At 37.5% G+C, this 20252-nt stretch overlaps 1 protein-coding gene across 1 annotated transcript in view; it reads left to right on the forward strand.

The window, feature by feature from the left end:
- PRMT3 (protein arginine methyltransferase 3) overlaps positions 1-20252 on the forward strand; it is a 110729-nt gene that overhangs the window by 31367 nt on the left and 59110 nt on the right. Inside the window, exons 9-10 of the mRNA XM_065403650.1 lie at positions 1310-1431; positions 4484-4583. Coding sequence (XP_065259722.1) covers positions 1310-1431; positions 4484-4583 — 222 coding nt within the window. The remainder of the gene's footprint in view (positions 1-1309; positions 1432-4483; positions 4584-20252) is intronic.

Consider the following 20252-nt stretch of genomic DNA (forward strand, 5'->3'; position numbering starts at 1 on the left):
GCAGGAGAGAGATCACTTGATCGTTACCTGTTACGTCCACTCCTTCTGGGGCACCTGGCATTGGCCACTGTCAGTAGACAGGATACTGGGCTAGATGGACCTTTGGTCTGACCCGGTACGGCTTTTCTTATGTTCTTATTATGTTCTTATGAGAGAAGTTTGGGTGGGACAGGTTGCCTTATTTGGTATTATGAATGATGAAGCTTCGCCCTCTCCTTCTACTTAAGAGTTGTAGAAACACCTGTAGGAAACCTGCCGAATTCCCCTTGTGGGGAATATACCCAACACAGAGGTAAATGGAGAAGAGTTAAAAATGGTATTTACGTAAGCAGAGAAACAGTCAAGTCAGAGGGCATTTTTGTAGATTTATGTGGTGTCAGTAAAGAATTGAGCAACATATCAGGAGAAAGGTGTGTTTTTGTTTTTTCTTTAAACAACAACAACAAAAAACCTAATCATGGTATTTGCATCGGAATTCCAGCCACAATAGATTTGATTTTTTTTTTTTTAATGATCACTGTGTCTGTTAACTTCTTCTCTGCATGGAAAGTAGATATTTAAAGGTGCTTGCAGATTATAAATACTCTTTGTAGAACAAAGGTATCTAAGTTGCAATTGGCTTAGAAACTAACACTTCAAAATATTTTTATTTTTACTTCTAATCCTTACTGATTCTTTCCTTTACTTCTTGACTCTAGTACTTACCTAAGCACTTTGTAAATAACTGTTTTAAAAATCCTTATCTGAGCTTTTCTATGCCAAGTTTGTGCTTGTAATGAATCTTTATGGCAACATTTAAAATCACCAGATAGGCTCAGAATGGAAAAAACTGGGAAACCTTTAATTACAGTGCCGTGAATGGTACAGCTGGAATGCAAGTTTTTCCACAGCAGTGCTAGTTTAAATTCTGACCGCATGAACAGTTTGGTGATATTGAGACTCTAGTCTCAAATTTTCTGTCCATCCTAGTTATGCAACTTTCCCATGTTAATTTTTTTAGTAGTTCTAGTGTTGCATGCCCAAATAATTGCATGTAAATATTATGACTCATGAATGATTTCATCTTCAGATAGAGCTAATCTGCCATGTTTACCTGGCTCTTCGGAGGTACTCATTTTGTATGGTGACACTTTTAACTTCTCTTCAGTTGTAATTGATGATTGGGTCATGGTTGGGTTTTGGGTCTGACGTTATTTGAACAGTTTAATTCCTCCTGTTAGGTTATAGTTTCAGCAGAGATAATGAAAAGCTTTGTGGTGATTGGAAGGAAAATGAACTAAGAGAGTAAATACTACCTTCTTTGTTTCAGGTGGTTTTGGATGTTGGCTGTGGGACTGGAATACTCTCCATGTTTGCTGCCAAAGCAGGTGCGAAGAAGGTGATTGCAGTTGACCAGTCTGAAATTGTTTATCAGGCAATGGACATCATTAGGTAGGAAAAGTTGTGAAATTGTTGTGCTGTAACTTAAGTGACTTTTAGTGGTTAAAGCTGCTGCTGCTGTTAGTGATCAGTGGTCAGATCTACTCATGTCTTTAAAAATCTTCCCTTTTAACCAGCATTGGCTGAGACTGAGTGCATATCTTTTGGTGAGGATAAATGGAAAGCAACCACCAGTGCCTCTTCTATTCTAGTGCTTCCACTAGTAGCTCCACCAGTGGTAGCAATGGTGGGAAATTTTAGGTACCAAATGTTAGTGTAAGGTAAAAGCCTAGCGGATGAATAGTCTTTTGCAGGGCTGCATTATACTAAGTTATTGTTACAATTTCTGATCCACTAATTAATCAAAGCAGTCCTATTTAATTTTATATTCTATGTTTTGTAATTGTCTTTTATTGTTGAAGTCCTTGTTAGTCCTTAAAAATGAAGACTTTTCATGCTTTAGCTTATTTAATGCTTTTAAAGAGGGTTTATAAAATTCACTTTGCTGACTTATTTATATAAGAATATATCAATTGATGTCATAGTTAAGAGGGTGTCTTAGCTTCATAAGTCTGTTGTCGAGAGCCATACTATACTAGAGTGCTTGCTACAAATTGGTTGTCTGTAATAGACTTTAATGGAGTCTTCCTTTTGTAGCACGTTACAAAATGTCCACTTACGTACAGCATTTTGTCCCTCTCTTAGTCTGACTTTGTATATTTAATTGTCCTCTATCTGATTTCTTACTAGCTGGCGGGGAAAGTTATTATGTTGCTAACATTAATTTTCGTTAGTGTCAGCAAAACCTTTGTGGTTTTTTTTTTTTTGGTGTTTTTTTTTTTTTTTTTAAAAACACTGCAAAGTCACCAGCAACAAATTATTGCTTCCAGTTTCACTAGGATGTATGTGGCCATGTGTAAAAGTAGGATGTTGTGATGGAGCAGGGAGGACGGGGACACTTTGAAGGGGAGGACTTTGCAATATGAAGAGCAGAGGTGGGAGCATGAGAAACATGGAACTAATGAAATGAGGAGTAATGTGTCAGAAGAAGCTGGTGGGAAGAGTGGCTGATCCCTTGGTTACAGCTATATGTTTGGTTACTTCTGCTGTAAAACTGTTTTATTTCTCCTATTTGCATTCAAGCAATTTATGACAGCCTTGTTATAACTTAGTACTTTTCATAAAGGGTGTAACTGTCAAGTTCCTCATAATGTGATGAATGTTTATTGTAATATCATAAAATGACAAGGTTAGGAATAATGCAATTCCTATATTGTAAGCAAGTCTGCTCACCTATGTCTGAGTCATGACTTCAAGTGCATTCGCCCCCCAGGAAGTACAGTTACTCATATATATGCTGAATTAGTAGCATGTGGAAGAGGTCAATGAATAGGGTTGAAAGTCATGGTGAAAAAATAGGGTAAAAATTAAGTGAATTAATCATGGTGAAAATTAGGGTTCTGAGTCAGATAACTATATGGCCACATAGAAGACTCCTTAGTTTACTAACTCTGCTTCTGGCCCTGTCCTGAATACCTAATAGCTGTCCAATGAGTTTCTAGTGTGAAGTGTGATTTGAAGTTGTCACTGTAAAGTAAAAAACAAAAATAGACCTGCCAAATGAGATCCCTGCATTTTTCTATAGTGTAGTTGCTAAATCACTATTTACTACTGTATTGCACTTCACTTAAGTAATGGATATAATGAATTTCCACTTTTTCAATTTACTGTTCCTCCTATGTATATTTTGGCCTTTGCTTTGGCTAGCTTTCTCTAGCTAACTGCTGCTCAGATTCATTGATCTATTTAAAATTTCTCATTTATCAAACTTAATTCTAACTTCTTTTAGTGCATATTTAGCGGCAGAAACAATTCTTTTTATCACTATTTTTGCCCTTGGTGCTGTAAATTCTCAAAATATTTCAACAGAGGATTCTGAGGTTTAGTCAATATTTAATTGCCCCCTCATTCAAATGTTCATGTAGCCCATCATCCTTTCCATTTCTCCCTCATGTTGTCTCTGCTGTTGTCCTCTAGATTAAATTTTTAAAGAGATTACTGGGTTTCACTGAAAGTGAGGCATAGAGAGATTGTAGGAGTAAGATATCCAGAAAAGGGGCAGAGTTAAGAATTGTGGAGAAATAAATTTCTCTGGTGCAAATAATTATTCTGTCCTCTATAACATTAGCTGTCGTGATAATGCACATTCAAGAAAGATTGATATGGTGCACTACAGAGACTGGAAATATTTTAACTCAAGTTGTTTAGCCCTTAAATGGCAATGTGTTTTTATTCAGAAAACTGTAGCAACATGGCAAAGCGTACCTTTTGTACTAAACATGTTTCTACTATAAATTGTGCATAAGGTAATATCGGAATACTGCAGTTATTAAACATTGCAGATAACACTGTTGCAGAAAGCACAATGAAGAAAATGCCTTTATTGTAGAATAATATTATTGATCTATGGGGAGCAGTTGTTCTCAGTGACTTTTCAGTTGGTTTTGTTTGCCCACAATTTGTTTTTGTTAAAATAGCTTTGTGAGGGAGTAAATTTTCATCACTCATTAGCGTTCACTCATCACAACACACTAGGCTTATTCACGGGGGTCAGAGAAGGAGAACTGGGAACCCATAAGTGAAAAGAAGGGGGAGGCATATTTCATTTTATTTTTTCCTGTGCTTTGAGGCCAACAACTTTGTATGCACAGTGCTTAAGGGATGCCCCTGTTGATCTTCTACTGACCACCATTTTTTTACCTGTCTCTTGCCTGATAGAGTTTTTGGAACTTTTACTATGCTCTTTGCTTTTTTGAAAGATGACTCAAAAGAGGAAGTTTAGAGGTCAAATTTACAAACAGTAAGCACTAAGTTTTCTGAAATCTTACTCTACTACAGGTTCTTTACTGCATAGTAGAGAAGAATGTTTTACCCCTTAGAAAGGAGAACATGACAAATGTAAACATTCAGGATAGATCTTCTACTTTATTATTGAAACTTCCATGGTGAGTTAACATTAAGGAGTCATCTAATGTTACTGATATTGTGAAATTGTAACTTGCAGGCTCAATAATCTTGAAGATACAATTACCCTAGTCAAAGGAAGAATTGAAGAAGTTGATTTGCCTGTTGAAAAAGTGGACATTATTATATCTGAGTGGATGGTAAGATACACAAATAACTAAATGTAGTGTAAGACTTTTTTTTAGCAAAAGCATTATCAAAATCAGTTTTACAAAAATAATCCTGATTTTTCAGTCTAGACTGTTAATTGAATTTTGAAATCTGTCTTGCCTGAAGGAGAACTTTTGTCACCAGGAAAGGTGGAAAAAATGGTCCTCAATACCTGGCACCAGAAATACCTGATAATCCCTGACACCTCTTTTCTGGGTTGTCCCAATTCAAGATTTTTAAAGCACAGTTATATTGCCTTTTTGTAGTGTACTGTGTCTGATACAGCTCACTATCTATATTGAGTTTTCAGCTTGAGGCTTGTGTAGTTGATTGTGACTGTATGGCATGATGTTTCAAAAACTCATGGGTAAGGTCTTATAACATAGGTTTCATGTAGTAAGTCCATTTAAAAAAATTGAGCTTTGCCATGTATCTTGAAAAATCATCATCTTGCTTATACATAGTTATGTAGTGTAGCTAATCTTTTTCAGCATCTGTGGAAATATAAAACTACATTGGTAAGCATTAGATTGCTTTGTTAAATGCACTCCCTCCCTGCCAAGTGGTTTAAATTTTAAATTGGTATCACAAAATTTGTATCCGCATCCAATCCATGATCCGCAAACATGGTCCTTGGATGTAAAGCAGATATCTGCAGATTTGCGGGGCTCTAGATATAAAATTTGGATCTGCATCAATCCGCGATCCACAAACATGGTCCATGGATGTAGATATCTGCAGATTTGCAGTGCCTTAGTTGTCTGGTTCTCTCCATATACATTTTGTCTGATTTGTCTGTTTTACACTCTTTGGGACAGGTATCATGTCTGTCTTTTCATACAGTCAGCACTTAACAAAAATTAACTAGCTTCTTATTGCATTTGCAAATGTACTCTTGGCTCTAACTGCATTGACCTTCCATATCATTTGCATTAAGTAGTTCAGAGTTGGAAATGTACAACTCAGAACATTTGCGTTGCCCTTAGTTTCAAATATTTCATGCAGTTTTATAACAGTGTGATACTTTGGTTTAATCACGTGCTAACTAAATTAGTAAAGCCCCCAGGCTCAAGTTAGCTACTTTGGTTACTTTTGACAGTATAAATACTTGCTATTCAGATGGCATTACAGTAGTTTTTCTGTAATTACCTAGTGATAGACACCAACAGTGGAAATTCCAAAAGCATCTTAGAGTATGTCTACGCTACAGCAAAGACAATAGAAATGGTTTCTATAATACTTAGACAGACACACACGCGCACACACAGTGGAAACAGTTTTTTAAAATAATTTATTTTTACAATTATATGAAAAATACCAGTACAGATTTTAAAAATGTTATTTATATGGTAGTAGCTCCCAAGGCCTTTGTTAGAATTATGGCACTGTTGTATAATGCACCATACAGACATTAGGAAAACAGATTTAGATTAAGCTTTGTGCAGCAAATTTATTCCAGAAAACTAGCAGAGTGATAAACAATAGACGGGAAGGTGGAGGAAGAATGAGGATAATAGTAACAAATGAATTCCCTCTCTTATGCTTCTGAAAGGTTTTTGGAAGAGATGTGACATATACAGAATAAAGTGTGGTATAAAGATTTAGTGTTTCATTACAAGTTTCTAAACCACAAGCAAATCTGCATATGTCTCATGGCTTACAAAGCTTTATTTTACAGTTAAAAAAATGTATATTGGTAGATCTTTCATACTTTTCATCTGTAAAGTCAATTACCTCAATCTGTCCAGGTCTCTGAGGGAGATAAAATTGTAGCTAATAAAATGGGGAAATCTCTTGGCTTTATATACACAGTATTGTTTTTTTGAGGGGCGGGGGAGGAGTAAAGATTCAAATGCCCTTTTGACCTTCTAGAATTAACAGCAAATGATATGCATCCTAATGAAAAGCTGGGACTCTTCAACTTTCCAAGAGTCTAAAGTTCCTATTTCTAACCTTTATGGGTCACAAGGTATTGGATCATAGACTTCCACAGATGCCAGATCAAATTATTGCCTGTCCTCAAATTAGTCTAACTTATTTTTGCATGGGGGATGTGAATTTTTTGGGGTGAGGTGAGACGGGAAGGACTTGCCCTGGATGTTTTAAAAGGTGACTACTTGAATCTGCTTAGAGATTTGGAATATAGAAGTAGCTCTAGCAGATTCATAGAGTCCAAGGCCAGCAGGAGATGGATTAGTGGCCAAAGGTGCAAATGAGATGGTTAGAGAGATGATAAACTGAATTTATCATAAGGATACTGCCACGTGTGGATTCACACTTCAGCCCTACATGACAGGGAACTGATGGTCTTTTGTGGGACTGCAAGATTGAAGTAGCAGTTTTTTGTAAAAATTCTCACTGTAAGCAAATAACTTTTTGATGGGAGAATAAAAAATACCGTACCATCTTGGGTGGGTAAGTGCAGTATCACTTGGATTTTTTTTTTTTTTTTTTTTAAATAATGACAAATGGAGCACTTTTTTTACTTGCACTAGTAATAACATTGTAACAACATTGGTGGTCGATCATGCATAGTGACATATTACACTCTACAACATCTTCCATGTTTTACTGTTGCCTTGGTACCATTCCCAATCTACTGAGAATTTTCATTTTTGTTTAGAAACTGCAGATCTTGTATAGCACAGCACTACTACATAGCTTCCAAGCTGGCTGCCTCCTTAAACTTTTTTCTTACTTAGCCATTTAAGTTCCATACTCCAGTGGAGCTATTGGAAGGGGAATGGAAATAATCATGCATAGATATAAAAATGAAAAATTGAGACTAGTGAAGATATGAAGGAAACAGATTGTTGAGTTTAGACCATGCTAGTTTTTAATTATCAGCGTTCCATTCTTTGAGCGTATTCACTGGCAAAGATATCGCTGCTCTCATTTAGCAGATATTGTAGCAGACAAGTTGGATTAAATTTCCCTTAACAGAACTATGTAGGAAGGTAGCCAGTGGTACATTGCACAGAACATTTTTGTGGGTGTCTCATTTTGTGTGCCTAAAACAAAGATTTCATGCTTATTGCTCTACTTATTATCCTCATCAAGCTTGGAGATAGGATGAATGAGCAATTTGTCTCTTCTGTGAATTTTATTTGTGTTTCTTGACTGGCTAGCAGGCAGGGGATGTTGATAAATAGAGAAGCCAGTCCTCCTCTATGCCAGAGACTGAATGCACTGTTGGTAAAACTGAAGGACTAAAATGTACATCTTACCTCCTAAGTCCAAAATGTAACTAAGACACCAGTTTGTTTCTGTTCTCCATTAAAACTAGCTTGTAAATTACTCTGAAGATATGAAAAAGTGTGGTCAGTTGAGAGCTACCCCTTCATGTAGTGTGTATCGAAAAGCATGATGCCAAAGACTGGAGCTAACCCAAGAGGAGGTTCCCTGCCAAGATTCCTCCCCAGCTGTGAATTCAATGGAGAGACTGGTTGGCCTCGCAGCCTGAATCAGGGATTTCTTGTCTGGGCATTTGGAGCAGAGGACCACCCCACCATAATGATCAACATGGTTTGGAGCAAGACGATAGTGACCAAGTAATGACCCCTCCTCTTTTCCACACAAGTTGGCAAAGTATTGGAGGAAACTGTTCTGTCGTCTTACTATTCTGCATTTATCCTTTTAGCCCTATTTACAGGTGGAGTCCTAGTACAGTCCTAGAAAGTGTAGATTCAAATGAAGTAAAAATCTTAAGCGAATCCACAGGTTCCATAGAGTCTCTATGGATAGAAATTTCATGCTCTAGTAAAAATATAACATTAGGGATCTATTATCGACCACCTGACCAGGACAGTAATAGTGATGATGAAATGCTAAGGGAAATTAGAGAGGCTATCAAAATTAAGAACCCAATAATAGTGGGGGATTTCAATTATCCCCATATTGACTGGGAACATTTCACTTCAGGACGAAATGCAGAGATAAAATTTCTCGATACTTTAAATGACTGCTTCATGGAGCAGCTAGTACGGGAACCCACAAGGGGAGAGGCGACTCTAGATTTAATCCTGAGTGGAGCGCAGGAGCTGGTCCAAGAGGTAACTATAGCGGGACCGCTTGGAAATAGTGACCATAATACAATAGCATTCAACATCCCTGTGGTGGGAAGAACACCTCAACTGCCCAACACTGTGGCCTTTAATTTCAAAAGGGGGAACTATACAAAAATGAGGGGGTTAGTTAGACAAAAGTTAAAAGGTTCAGTGACTAAAGTGAAATCCCTGCAAGTTGCGTGGGCCCTTTTTAAAGACACCATAATAGAGGCTCAACTTCAATGTATACCCCAAATTAAGAAAAACAGTAAAAGAACTAAAAAAGAGCCACCGTGGCTTAACAACCATGTAAAAGAAGCAGTGAGAGATAAAAAGACTTCCTTTAAAAAGTGGAAGTCAAATCCTAGTGAGGCAAATAGAAAGGAGCACAAACACTGCCAACTTAAGTGCAAGAGTGTAATAAGAAAAGCCAAAGAGGAGTTTGAAGAACGGCTAGCCAAAAACTCCAAAGGTAATAACAAAATGTTTTTTAAGTACATCAGAAGCAGGAAGCCTGCTAAACAACCAGTGGGGCCCCTTGACGATGAAAATACAAAAGGAGCGCTTAAAGATGATAAAGTCATTGCGGAGAAACTAAATGGATTCTTTGCTTCAGTCTTCACGGCTGAGGATGTTAGGGAGATTCCCAAACCTGAGCTGGCTTTTGTAGGTGACAAATCTGAGGAACTGTCACAGATTGAAGTATCACTAGAGGAGGTTTTGGAATTAATTGATAAACTCAACATTAACAAGTCACCGGGACCAGATGGCATTCACCCAAGAGTTCTGAAAGAACTCAAATGTGAAGTTGCGGAACTATTAACTAAGGTTTGTAACCTGTCCTTTAAATTGGCTTCGGTACCCAATGACTGGAAGTTAGCTAATGTAACGCCAATATTTAAAAAGGGCTCTAGGGGTGATCCCGGCAATTACAGACCGGTAAGTCTAACGTCGGTACCGAGCAAATTAGTTGAAACAATAGTAAAGAACAAAATTGTCAGACACATAGAAAAACATAAACTCTTGAGCAATAGTCAACATGGTTTCTGTAAAGGGAAATTGTGTCTTACTAATCTATTAGAGTTCTTTGAAGGGGTCAACAAACATGTGGACAAGGGGGATCCGGTGGACATAGTGTACTTAGATTTCCAGAAAGCCTTTGACAAGGTCCCTCACCAAAGGCTCTTACGTAAATTAAGCTGTCATGGGATAAAAGGGAAGGTCCTTTCATGGATTGAGAACTAGTTAAAGGACAGGGAACAAAGGGTAGGAATTAATGGTAAATTCTCAGAATGGAGAGGGGTAACTAGTGGTGTTCCCCAAGGGTCAGTCCTAGGACCTATCCTATTCAATTTATTCATAAATGATCTGGAGAAAGGGGTAAACAGTGAGGTGGCAAAGTTTGCAGATGATACTAAACTACTCAAGATAGTTAAGACCAAAGCTGATTGTGAAGAACTTCAAAAAGATCTCACAAAACTAAGTGATTGGGCAACAAAATGGCAAATGAAATTTAATGTGGATAAATGTAAAGTAATGCACATTGGAAAAAATAACCCCAACTATACATACAACATGATGGGGGCTAATTTAGCTACAACGAGTCAGGAAAAAGATCTTGGCGTCATCGTGGATAGTTCTCTAAAGATGTCCACGCAGTGTGCAGAGGCGGTCAAAAAAGCAAACAGGATGTTAGGAATCATTAAAAAGGGGATAGAGAATAAGACTGAGAATATATTATTGCCCTTATATCAATCCATGGTTCGCCCACATCTCGAATACTGTGTACAGATGTGGTCTCCTCACCTCAAAAAAGATATTCTAGCACTAGAAAAGGTTCAGAAAAGAGCAACTAAAATGATTAAGGGTTTAGAGAGGGTCCCATATGAGGAAAGATTACAGAGGCTAGGACTCTTCAGTTTGGAAAAGAGAAGACTAAGGGGGGACATGATAGAGGTATATAAAATCATGAGTGATGTTGAGAAAGTGGATAAGGAAAAGTTATTTACTTATTCCCATAATACAAGAACTAGGGGTCACCAAAAGAAATTAATAGGCAGCAGGTTTAAAACAAATAAAAGGAAGTTCTTCTTCACGCAGCGCACAGTCAACTTGTGGAACTCCTTACCTGAGGAGGTTGTGAAGGCTAGGACTATAACAATGTTTAAAAGGGGACTGGATAAATTCATGGTGGCTAAGTCCATAAATGGCTATTAGCCAGGATGGGTAAGAATGGTGTCCCTAGCCTCTGTTCGTCAGAGGATGGAGATGGATGGCAGGAGAGAGATCACTTGATCATTGCCTGTTAGGTTCACTCCCTCTGGGGCATTGGCCACTGTCAGTAGACAGATACTGGGCTAGATGGACCTTTGGTCTGACCCAGTACGGCCTTTCTTATGTTCTTATGTACAGGAAAAACTCTGCAGAGCGAACAAAAATACATCTCTCCTTGAAGAGCTGCAATGTCCTCAAACTGTTAGATGGGTCCGTAGCTGGCATACGTGGAATTAAAAGGCTTATCTATCTTTCCACATAAAGCAGGGTGATGATTTAAGGTTGTGCCTTCAATGAACAAAGAGTTGGCAATGTTCAGTGCTTTGGAGTAGCTTAATAAAAATAAGTTGCTTTAGAATAGCAGTGATTGTGGGGATTCTAAGTAAGCAAATGTTGTGGTTGCCAGACTTCCAGGTTTTAAGTGACCAGTTCTGTGAATGTAGGAACATGAGATTTTTCTCTACCAGATTAGACCACTGGTCTTGTATGCAGAGGTGCCTTACCTCTAGCATTGTACTTGTGGTGTTAGAGAAGGATGAACCTGCTATAATGCCCTTCAGTTACCTTGTGTTCTGAACTATAGAAAACCTTAATTTACAGAACTATAAATATTATTGGCCACACAATTATCCAGCCCTTAAAAAAACCAAAACCATGACCAGTATATTTAACTTTTTGCCTTTGTCATAGGTATTCTACAGGCAGACTGATCAGATCAGTTTATTCAAAATGTAGTTCTTAAATTGATTAATTCCCACTTACTCTTGTATTCTGTATCAAGATGCAGCTAAAACAAACAATGCTTATACATATATATAATATGAGCATTTATTGTCCATTGGCATTTTGCAAATGGTTACCAAGTAGAGGATTTTCTTTGTGCATTTGTGTGTGTAACATTAGTATTTGTACAGTGCTTCAAGGATATAAATCACTGTGGGTGTCAAGTTTTGTTTATTATACCAAATTTAAGTGGAAGTTCAGAATCTTGCTCTGAATACTGCATTATTAGCAGGTATTATGTGCAAAATAGCTTGTTGCAGGCAGAATCATGTTTATGCCCTTTCCCTGGAGATAAAGATTTTTAAGAGGCAATGATGTCTTACAGCAATTAGAGTAATTCTACATACAGTACTTAACTGTGAAACAAGAGCTGCTATATGAAGTGCTGATGCCAGTTCTGTAGTTAAATTGAATCAAACATTCCCTACACAAAAATTAGGGTGGTGGGTATTTTATTGCAAACATGAAACACTTTTTGGCATATCTGCAAATTTTATATGCTGCTTGTAGAGATGAGTGCAGGTAACTGAAAGAAAATATCATGTTGCACCAGTGGGTTCATGGCAAAATATTCCTCTTCCAAAATGTTGTCTCACATTTAAACCTATTTAACTTTCCTGTTTTGGGGGTTTTTATTCTTTAGTTATTCCTTCCCTTCCTCATTTGAGCCTGATTGAATTTTAGATTACATTTTTGGATCTGAAAAGAAGCCTGGAATTTTATCATCACTTGAAAAACATTTGTAATTCTTTCTCTGAAAAGGATTTTACAGTTGAATGAAATCTCCAGTATTTCTGAGACTGTTATGCTCTTTTTACATGTGGGTAGATGGAGGTATGGAGGGGTTGTGACTTGTCCAAGTTAAAACAATGAATCCTTTACAGAGCCAGGTATAGAACCCCAAATTCCTGTCTCTTAATCCTTCACTTGTTAGAATAGCTGACGTTTGAAGGAAAATCTTATCAATTTTTCCTTGCAGTAATTGCTATACATATACCATAGTCAAGTCTGAAGCTCATCATTTTAGTGAGGGGGGAGGGGTTGCAATGAGATGCAAATAACATTTATTACTCCCTATTGGTGGTGGGAGCTAGAGAATGAACACTTTTTATAGTTGTACATTATTTTTTTAAAATCATTTTTATTAGCTTAAAAAGTTTGGTGCTTTTAATATTATTTACCACAGACAGTAGTACTCAAAGTTACTTTTGTGATGACTTCATTAGACTTTGGAAACAAGAGCTTATAATTTTGCCAGCAATAACACAACCTTTAAATATTTTCTTTGAGAAATCGTAAACTATATTTTGAACTAGACTTGAATTTTTTTCAGTTTATTACATTGTGAAGAGAAGTTATTTAAATGCTGAACACATTGATTCCTGTAAGGTTGTATGAAAATATGATTTCGACCCACATCCAATAGCGCGTATCCGATTTCTACTTTAAAATCTTCAGTTTGGCTTTTTTTCTATCTGTTCAATATTACACTTTCTTAAGGACACAGCAAGATGTGAATACTAATAAAATCACTGGAGTTTTTTGGGTTGTTTTGAGGTTTGAGTTTGCTGTGAGTAAATATTGTTTCCCTGGTGCATTTTTGAATTAACTTGCAGAATATCATTAATTCCAAGTAGTGTGAAGGCCATGTTAATAAAGTGTAAGGAGAATGGGGGATGCTGCAGACCATATGATGAAGTTCCTGTATAGCTTATTCTTCCACAGCTTTATTTTGCATTTATTTGTTCCTTGTGAAATAGTTTTAAAGTAAAGAACAATTTAATAAAATCTGCAAATCAGTCTTTCTTTAACTAGAAAATTGAGAGACTGATTGTCCTGTTTGTGTACCTGCCAATGCAATATTATTCTGTAGATTATCAACTACAATCCCCTGTCCAGTTTATTCCATCTCGTACCTTACTCCAGGTCTCATATTTGGGAATTTATCTTGACAGTTAAAAATCTTCTTGCTTAAAGAAATAAGACAAACTCTAATGGGGGGAGGGGGGGCGTAAGGAAGAGATTTTATGGACAGATTATTCTGTAGCTGCCTTCTGCAGGATTTCTTGTTTTCTTTTGGAATGTTGGATACTGGCCTCTTTTGGAGGCAGGTTATTAGACTAGATGGACTAGTGGTCTGATCTGGTACATCGTTTCCTATGTTCTCTTTTTGCTATTACCATAAATCCTAATCAGGTAACAGAATATTATAATAGTGGTTATTCAAGTGGCTGTCAAACTAGGTTGTTCAGTTCTTCCTTCCCTCCATCTTGGGTCCTACTCTGTACTGAAAGAGTTATCAACCAGTTTTATAAATGTCACATTTCAGGGCAACTGCAGCTGTATTTCCCCTCAGTGGTTCAGCAAGGGCACCCACTCTCAGGCTTTCACTCCCCAGCTGTTGCCTTTCTTGAGTGGCGACCCACACGTCTCTTCACCCTGATGGGTTATTTCCAGGCTGAGCAGTTTCCTGCCATTGCTGTGTTCCCAGCAAAAGACAGTCTGCCTAAATATAGCTACTTGCTTCTCCCCTGAGAAGCGGTACGCAGTGTAATTGCCACAGTTATATGTTACCTCACAGCACTTCCTAAGCAAGCATAGTTTATTCTTAAGGAAAAAGCATTCCAGAGAAAACATTAAAAACCAGAGAACCTACATGCATGTTAATAAGCTTACCAGAGTTCCCCATTTCCTTCTCTTTCCCTCCCCCCACCCCAAGTTGTCTCCAACATGGGCCTCTGGCAGGTGAGTCCTCCAAAGGGGTCTCTTTTGTGGTCACAAGTTCATCACAGCCTCAGCTCAGAACTAGCACCCAGTTTTATGAGGCCTCAATAAGCCTAGTCCTTCCAACTCTTAGCTAAGGATTGGGCCTGTCCATAGACCAAAGGTCCTGTTTGTTTGCTGGATCAGGAAGAAGGCCCTGAGTCATGTTAAACCCAAGCTGTTTGTTCAAAAGTTCTTTCTTTGTCTGTTTGGTCCCTGGAGAATCCAGACTGCGCCTTTAAACTGTTCTCATATAACGGATGATCAGCTGATCACTCTCACCCCCCACAGCAAAGCTTTAAAGGCTGAGTTTGTAGGTGGGGGTTTCCAAGTATTTCCTAGGAAATCCACTTCATGTGTATTGTCCCCAAAAAACCTTATTCTTCCCAGACATTATATTAGTCAATTGCCTAGAGGAGTTGCATACAGTTCCACAGTAACAATTTACAATTGCATTTTTAATCCAGTAGATCCCAAAGGTATAACGTTTATTCAGTAATGCTTAATTCCATAAGATTTGTCGACATTGTTGCAGGATATTGTCATTTGTCACATCGTAGAAATACATTTGACAAAATATTTCAGCTTTCAGCTCTATATGTAACTAAATAGGTATACTGGTATACCTTTTTTATTGCAAGAGCTATGTTTCCTATTGCATTCAAAGAAATTAACCCATTTACTTCCCTTTAGTGATGAGAACATGCCTAAATTGCTAGGTGTTGATCTGAAACTATATATACACCATATTTTCTGTACTTTGATTTTAGTCCAAGTCTTCAGAATTTAACAATTTAAGGAAAACTCCTTTATTTTTCAGTGACTGTGACAGAGTACAGGGTATTGCATTTCATGGACTAATAGAGAAGGAAACTAATATGTAGCAATATAGGCTATTCAACTGGCAAGAGTTTTGTGAAACTGTTGAAGTAAATCTCTCCTCTCATACTGTATTTAAAAATTTGACAAATCATTTTTTTTTTAATGTCAGTAACTAACAATTTGTATTAATGTCTGTAGAAAATTTCTGTAGCAGGGTCTCTTTGCAAAGATCTGACCTTTTGTAACTTTGCTTTAAAGGAATGTGCCCAATTTTTAGCAACATTTTTGTTCATCACTCAGGCCAGTCTGCTGATTTAACCTTCCTTGAATTTAATGCATAGAACTGTTTATCTATTTTTATTGCCTTTTGGCAGCTGGAGAAGTGTCTCATCACTTATGATTGTAAAGCATAAAGAAAGGAAAAGAACCGTGGTAATTTGTTTTAACTATTGATTGTTTAGTGGAAGAATGGTAAGCTTTGTAAGAGGGAAACACATAATTCCACAGCACAGGATTTAGTGTTCCATGTATTCAGTTTGGTCTTTTACAGAGAACATGTCATCTTTTATGTCTGTTAGTTCAGCCACTAGCAAGACTGACTCATTAATATTCTACTCACAGATTTGTGCAGTACAGATCCCTTTGCAGTAATTATTTTTGAAGGTGCTAATGCAAGGTGGTTTTTTTGTTTGTTTGTTTTTTTGGTTTGTTTGTTTTTTTAAACTTGAACATTGTCAGTGTGGAAGCAAGAATGCCCCAGAGCATCATGGGAGAAAATGTCAGGTATAATTCTCTTTCCAGATGGCACCCCTACAGGTGAGGCAGTAGCCTGTGAAATTACATTCTAAATTACATTGCAGATGAGCACAGCACATAGAGCAAAGAGTTCTGATATTGGTAATAAATGACTTGATTCAGTACCAAGCACAGTTTCCAATAACTTACCAGGTTGTTATATTGCATTGGGGAGAACATAGGGCTCAGATAAAGCCAGCAGAGCCACAGTGAAAAGGTCAAAGAAAGGACAGTGGTGTTTACTAAAATCTGATTGTGTTGCTGGTAAGGGATATTTATCATCCAGCCTTATCATTTAGACTAGATTAGTAAACGTTGTAGATGACATGAATGCAGTGGTGTTGTAGCCCCGTCCATCCCAGGATATTAGAGAGACAAAGTGGGTGAGGTAATATCTTTTTATTGGACCAATTTCTGTTGGCCTCTGTCACCAACAGAAGTTGGTCCAATAAAAGATATTGCCTCACCCTCCTTGTCTGTCACTGCAGTTGGCAGGCATTTTAGAAGAAATTTCATGAAGAATTAATCCACAGCATTGAAACTTAAAGCCAGCTGCCAACATCTATTTTAGAACTTCTTAAAAAATTGAGTAGTGTGGTCTTTATGAAGACACATGTGAGCATGACCTCACTCACTCTGGCTCCTATATTAAATGCTAGGGCATTAGTCTTCAATATTCCAAACTAAATCAGAATTGAGAATTTGGGTGTTATAACTAAAATCAGGTGAACTATTCCTAAAGTATGTTCGAATTATTAATTTAAATATATATTGCTAGAACCCGGGCTCGTTCTTTGCCAAAAGAAATGGAAAGTCTGTTGCTAAATTAACTATTTTATTTTTGTAACTGCAAAGATAGGGGTAAAGTAATGAGTGCATATCCTTCTCTTTTCTTCAGAGGAGGTGAAGCGAATTCCTCCCCTTCACTGGTTTGTTGTAAATATAGGAACACCTCCATGGTTGGTGCAGTTCAGCTTTAACCATTGTGCAAAGGTTAACAAAATGTTTACATTTACCTTATGCAAGGGTAAATGTAAGTAAGAGTGTTACTAGCTAACTTTTGGGCTGGCTTCATCATTGAGAATAGTATTCATCCTGGGACATATTGTTGGGATTTTTATACCCTACTTCTGGTTTAATGAAATAAAGGCAACGGTTTCCTATTGGTGACAGCAAATTAGTGGAGGAAGCAGGACTAGAGAAGGAAATACCTATTACTTGACAAATGTTATGATCAGATTGTGTGAAAACAAGCCAGGTATCTACTGTCTCTGTATCATTGAATGACTTTAACTTTTTGACTGCCATGAGTATCAGTAACACCACATTTTTGTGGGGTCATTATTGGAAACTCCAGGTAATCTCTTCATTCATTTAAGAGCTCTAAAAAAAATCATTCTCTACTTTGCATTTATAGACTAAAAACATTTCAGCCTTGCCTGGATGTCATTTTATAGCATAGGAAATGCTGATCTTGTTATGGTTGAACACCAGTTGATGGCTAAAAGTAAATGAGTATTATCAGCTCAGTTGTTGGGCAATTATAGGAAGTTAAGTTACTATTTGTGGATCTCACAATCCAGCTCTTCTTGGTATAGGTATTCCAGTATGTTTTGGAATAACCTATAGCTGCAAGGTCCTACAACATCAGTCACTGCTTCTGAATTTCTAGATTACTGTGCAGTGGTAAGCCATTGTTGTTATAGGAATGATGAGAGTGATTTATTTAGCCTTCTCTACTGAGGTCCTCACAACAATTCGTTCCCCCCTCTGGTGATCTCCAGTATGTTTTACCATTGGTTACTTCTGGAGCTCTCGCTAATGCAAAATGAAGCTATTCAACTCCTGAGTGGTTTAGGCTGGTGTAAATGTGCTTGTGTTAGTCTCTGTATGGGCTTGTGTGTGTGTGTAGTTTTAATGTTTGTCCTCCTTAAAGGCCCTGGAAGGTCTGAGACCTGGTTCCTTGAGGGTACATTTACAGGGATAGAAGACCCACAGCACAGCCATGGCTGGCCCAGATCAGCTGACTCTGGCTTGGCCTGCTGGGCTAAAAAAAATTGCTGTGTAGACCTTCGGGCTTGGGCTGGTGCCCGAGTTCTGGGATCCTCGGCCTGCACAGGGTCCCAGAGCCTGAATGTCTACACAGCAATTTTTCAGCCAGGGCTCAAGCCCTACTCAGCTGACCTGGGCCAGCCATGAGGTTTTTTTTCCTCCTGTGTAGATGTACCTTGAGTAACTACCTGTCACATCAGGTAAGATTGATTGCTTAGCACGTAGTAATGGAGCCTGGTTTTGAACACTCAGTTGGCCTTGGTCTCTTTTAGTTCAGGACACTCTGGAATGAGAGCCCACCAGAATTAAAGTTGGTTAGTATTTGATTAACTTATTTTATTTTGTGTAATCTTCTGTAAAACTATGAACTGCCACCATACATGCTGTAGGAATTGCTGAAATAAAGTAATATATGGAAACTAAACTGCCTATATTCTACTCAAAATCTGTATTTGGCAGGTATTGGCTATATTTATACAAACTGTATGAAAGGATTCAGAGCTGCTCTGTGTGATGATGGAAATTTCCTTTAAGTCTGAGAGATTTTAAGTACTGTTGTCATCCTCAATTTGCCATTTTTTCTTAGTTATAGCAGGTGATTTTTGCCTGCCCCATGTATTAGCAACTTCCAGCACCTAATAGGGTGAATTTAGAAAGGAACTCTGTTGTTAACTCTGCATTTCCTGGCTTTAATGTTCTATTGTGTGCCAACTTCTGGGGGAATTATAATAGGCTATTGACTGTAGAGATCTTTAATATATGGATGGTGGTAAAAATGCAGAAATAAGTATATGCTAAGACATGTCCTATAAGAATATAAGTGGAACAGCCAAAACAGAGAGCATCCCAGAGGACAGTTTTAATTCTCTAGTAGACTCAGCAATGATAGAGAGTTTGCTTGTCTGATACAGTTTTTTATTCAGTGTTGCATGCTGTTGGCTAATGGTACTTTACTTATAATTACACTTAACTGTGATATTATTTGGTGGTAATTACAGGAGTATCCAATGTAAGTGATGCACACTTATGAACAGCATTTTCTGAGTTGTTAGTTTTCTTCTGAAAATGCATACCATCTGCAAAAGCCTGGTGGTTTTTTGTTTTTTTTTCTTGTGTAGAAAATGATAAACGCTTTCATGTCTGAACAAACAATATATTAAACTATGCATTGGAGTCTGAAGTGCAGAATTTTTTTAATAAGTTTTCTGTGGTCTGGTTTTTCCCCTGCATAAAACATTTTCCTTTCTGGAAATGCAGATAACATTTTAAAATATATGGAGATATACCTATCTCATAGAACTGGAACAGATCTTGAAAGGTCATCGAGTCCAGCCCCCTGTCTTTACTAGCAGGACCAAGTACTGATTTTGCCCCAGATCCCTAAGTGGCCCCCTCAAGGATTGAACTCACAACCCTGAGTTTAGCAGGCCAATGCTCAAACCACTGAGCTATCCATCCCCCTTTATAGATCAGGCTTTTGCAATACTCTACCAGAAGTGTATGATGTGCTTTAATGGTGTGGCACTGAAAAATGTAGAAGTTACATTAGCAGGCAAAGATTCCTCTACTTTACATAGCTGCCATTAGAACTGTGTATATTGCAGACATGTTTACCAGTATTCACTGTTTTTTTATCTTAATTTTTTTTCAATAGTTACAAATGTAAAAGTATTCACCTTACTAAAATCGAAATATTCCTTTTTCTAGTGATTAATCTTTTCACATTTATTTTTTAATTGATGACTGCTGCTCTGGGTTATGGTGAAAGTCCTAAATCTGGGTTTTCCACGTGGAAGTTCAATTACTGGCACAGGTCCAGTTGCATCGATAAACTTTGTTTTAAATAGAGTGGGAATGAGGACTTCCAAATGAAAATACAAAATCGGAGTTAACTTTTTTTTCTCAGTTGCTTCAGAAGTATAAAAACAAATGTAGAGGAAATGTATAATAGTAGTGAAGATAAGGGCCATTCTATAAGCCATAAAATACAAGGACTGTGGCGTGATGGGCGCTAGGCCAGTTTGTAGAACAATGGTTATTTGCATGTACTATAAAGCATGCTGTGACTACTGAAAGGCTATTGTATATAAATCATCTGATTCCTCTAATACTATCTTTCTGTTG

This window comes from Emys orbicularis, chromosome 4, assembly GCF_028017835.1.
Source record: "Emys orbicularis isolate rEmyOrb1 chromosome 4, rEmyOrb1.hap1, whole genome shotgun sequence".
Lineage (NCBI taxonomy): Eukaryota > Metazoa > Chordata > Testudines > Emydidae > Emys > Emys orbicularis.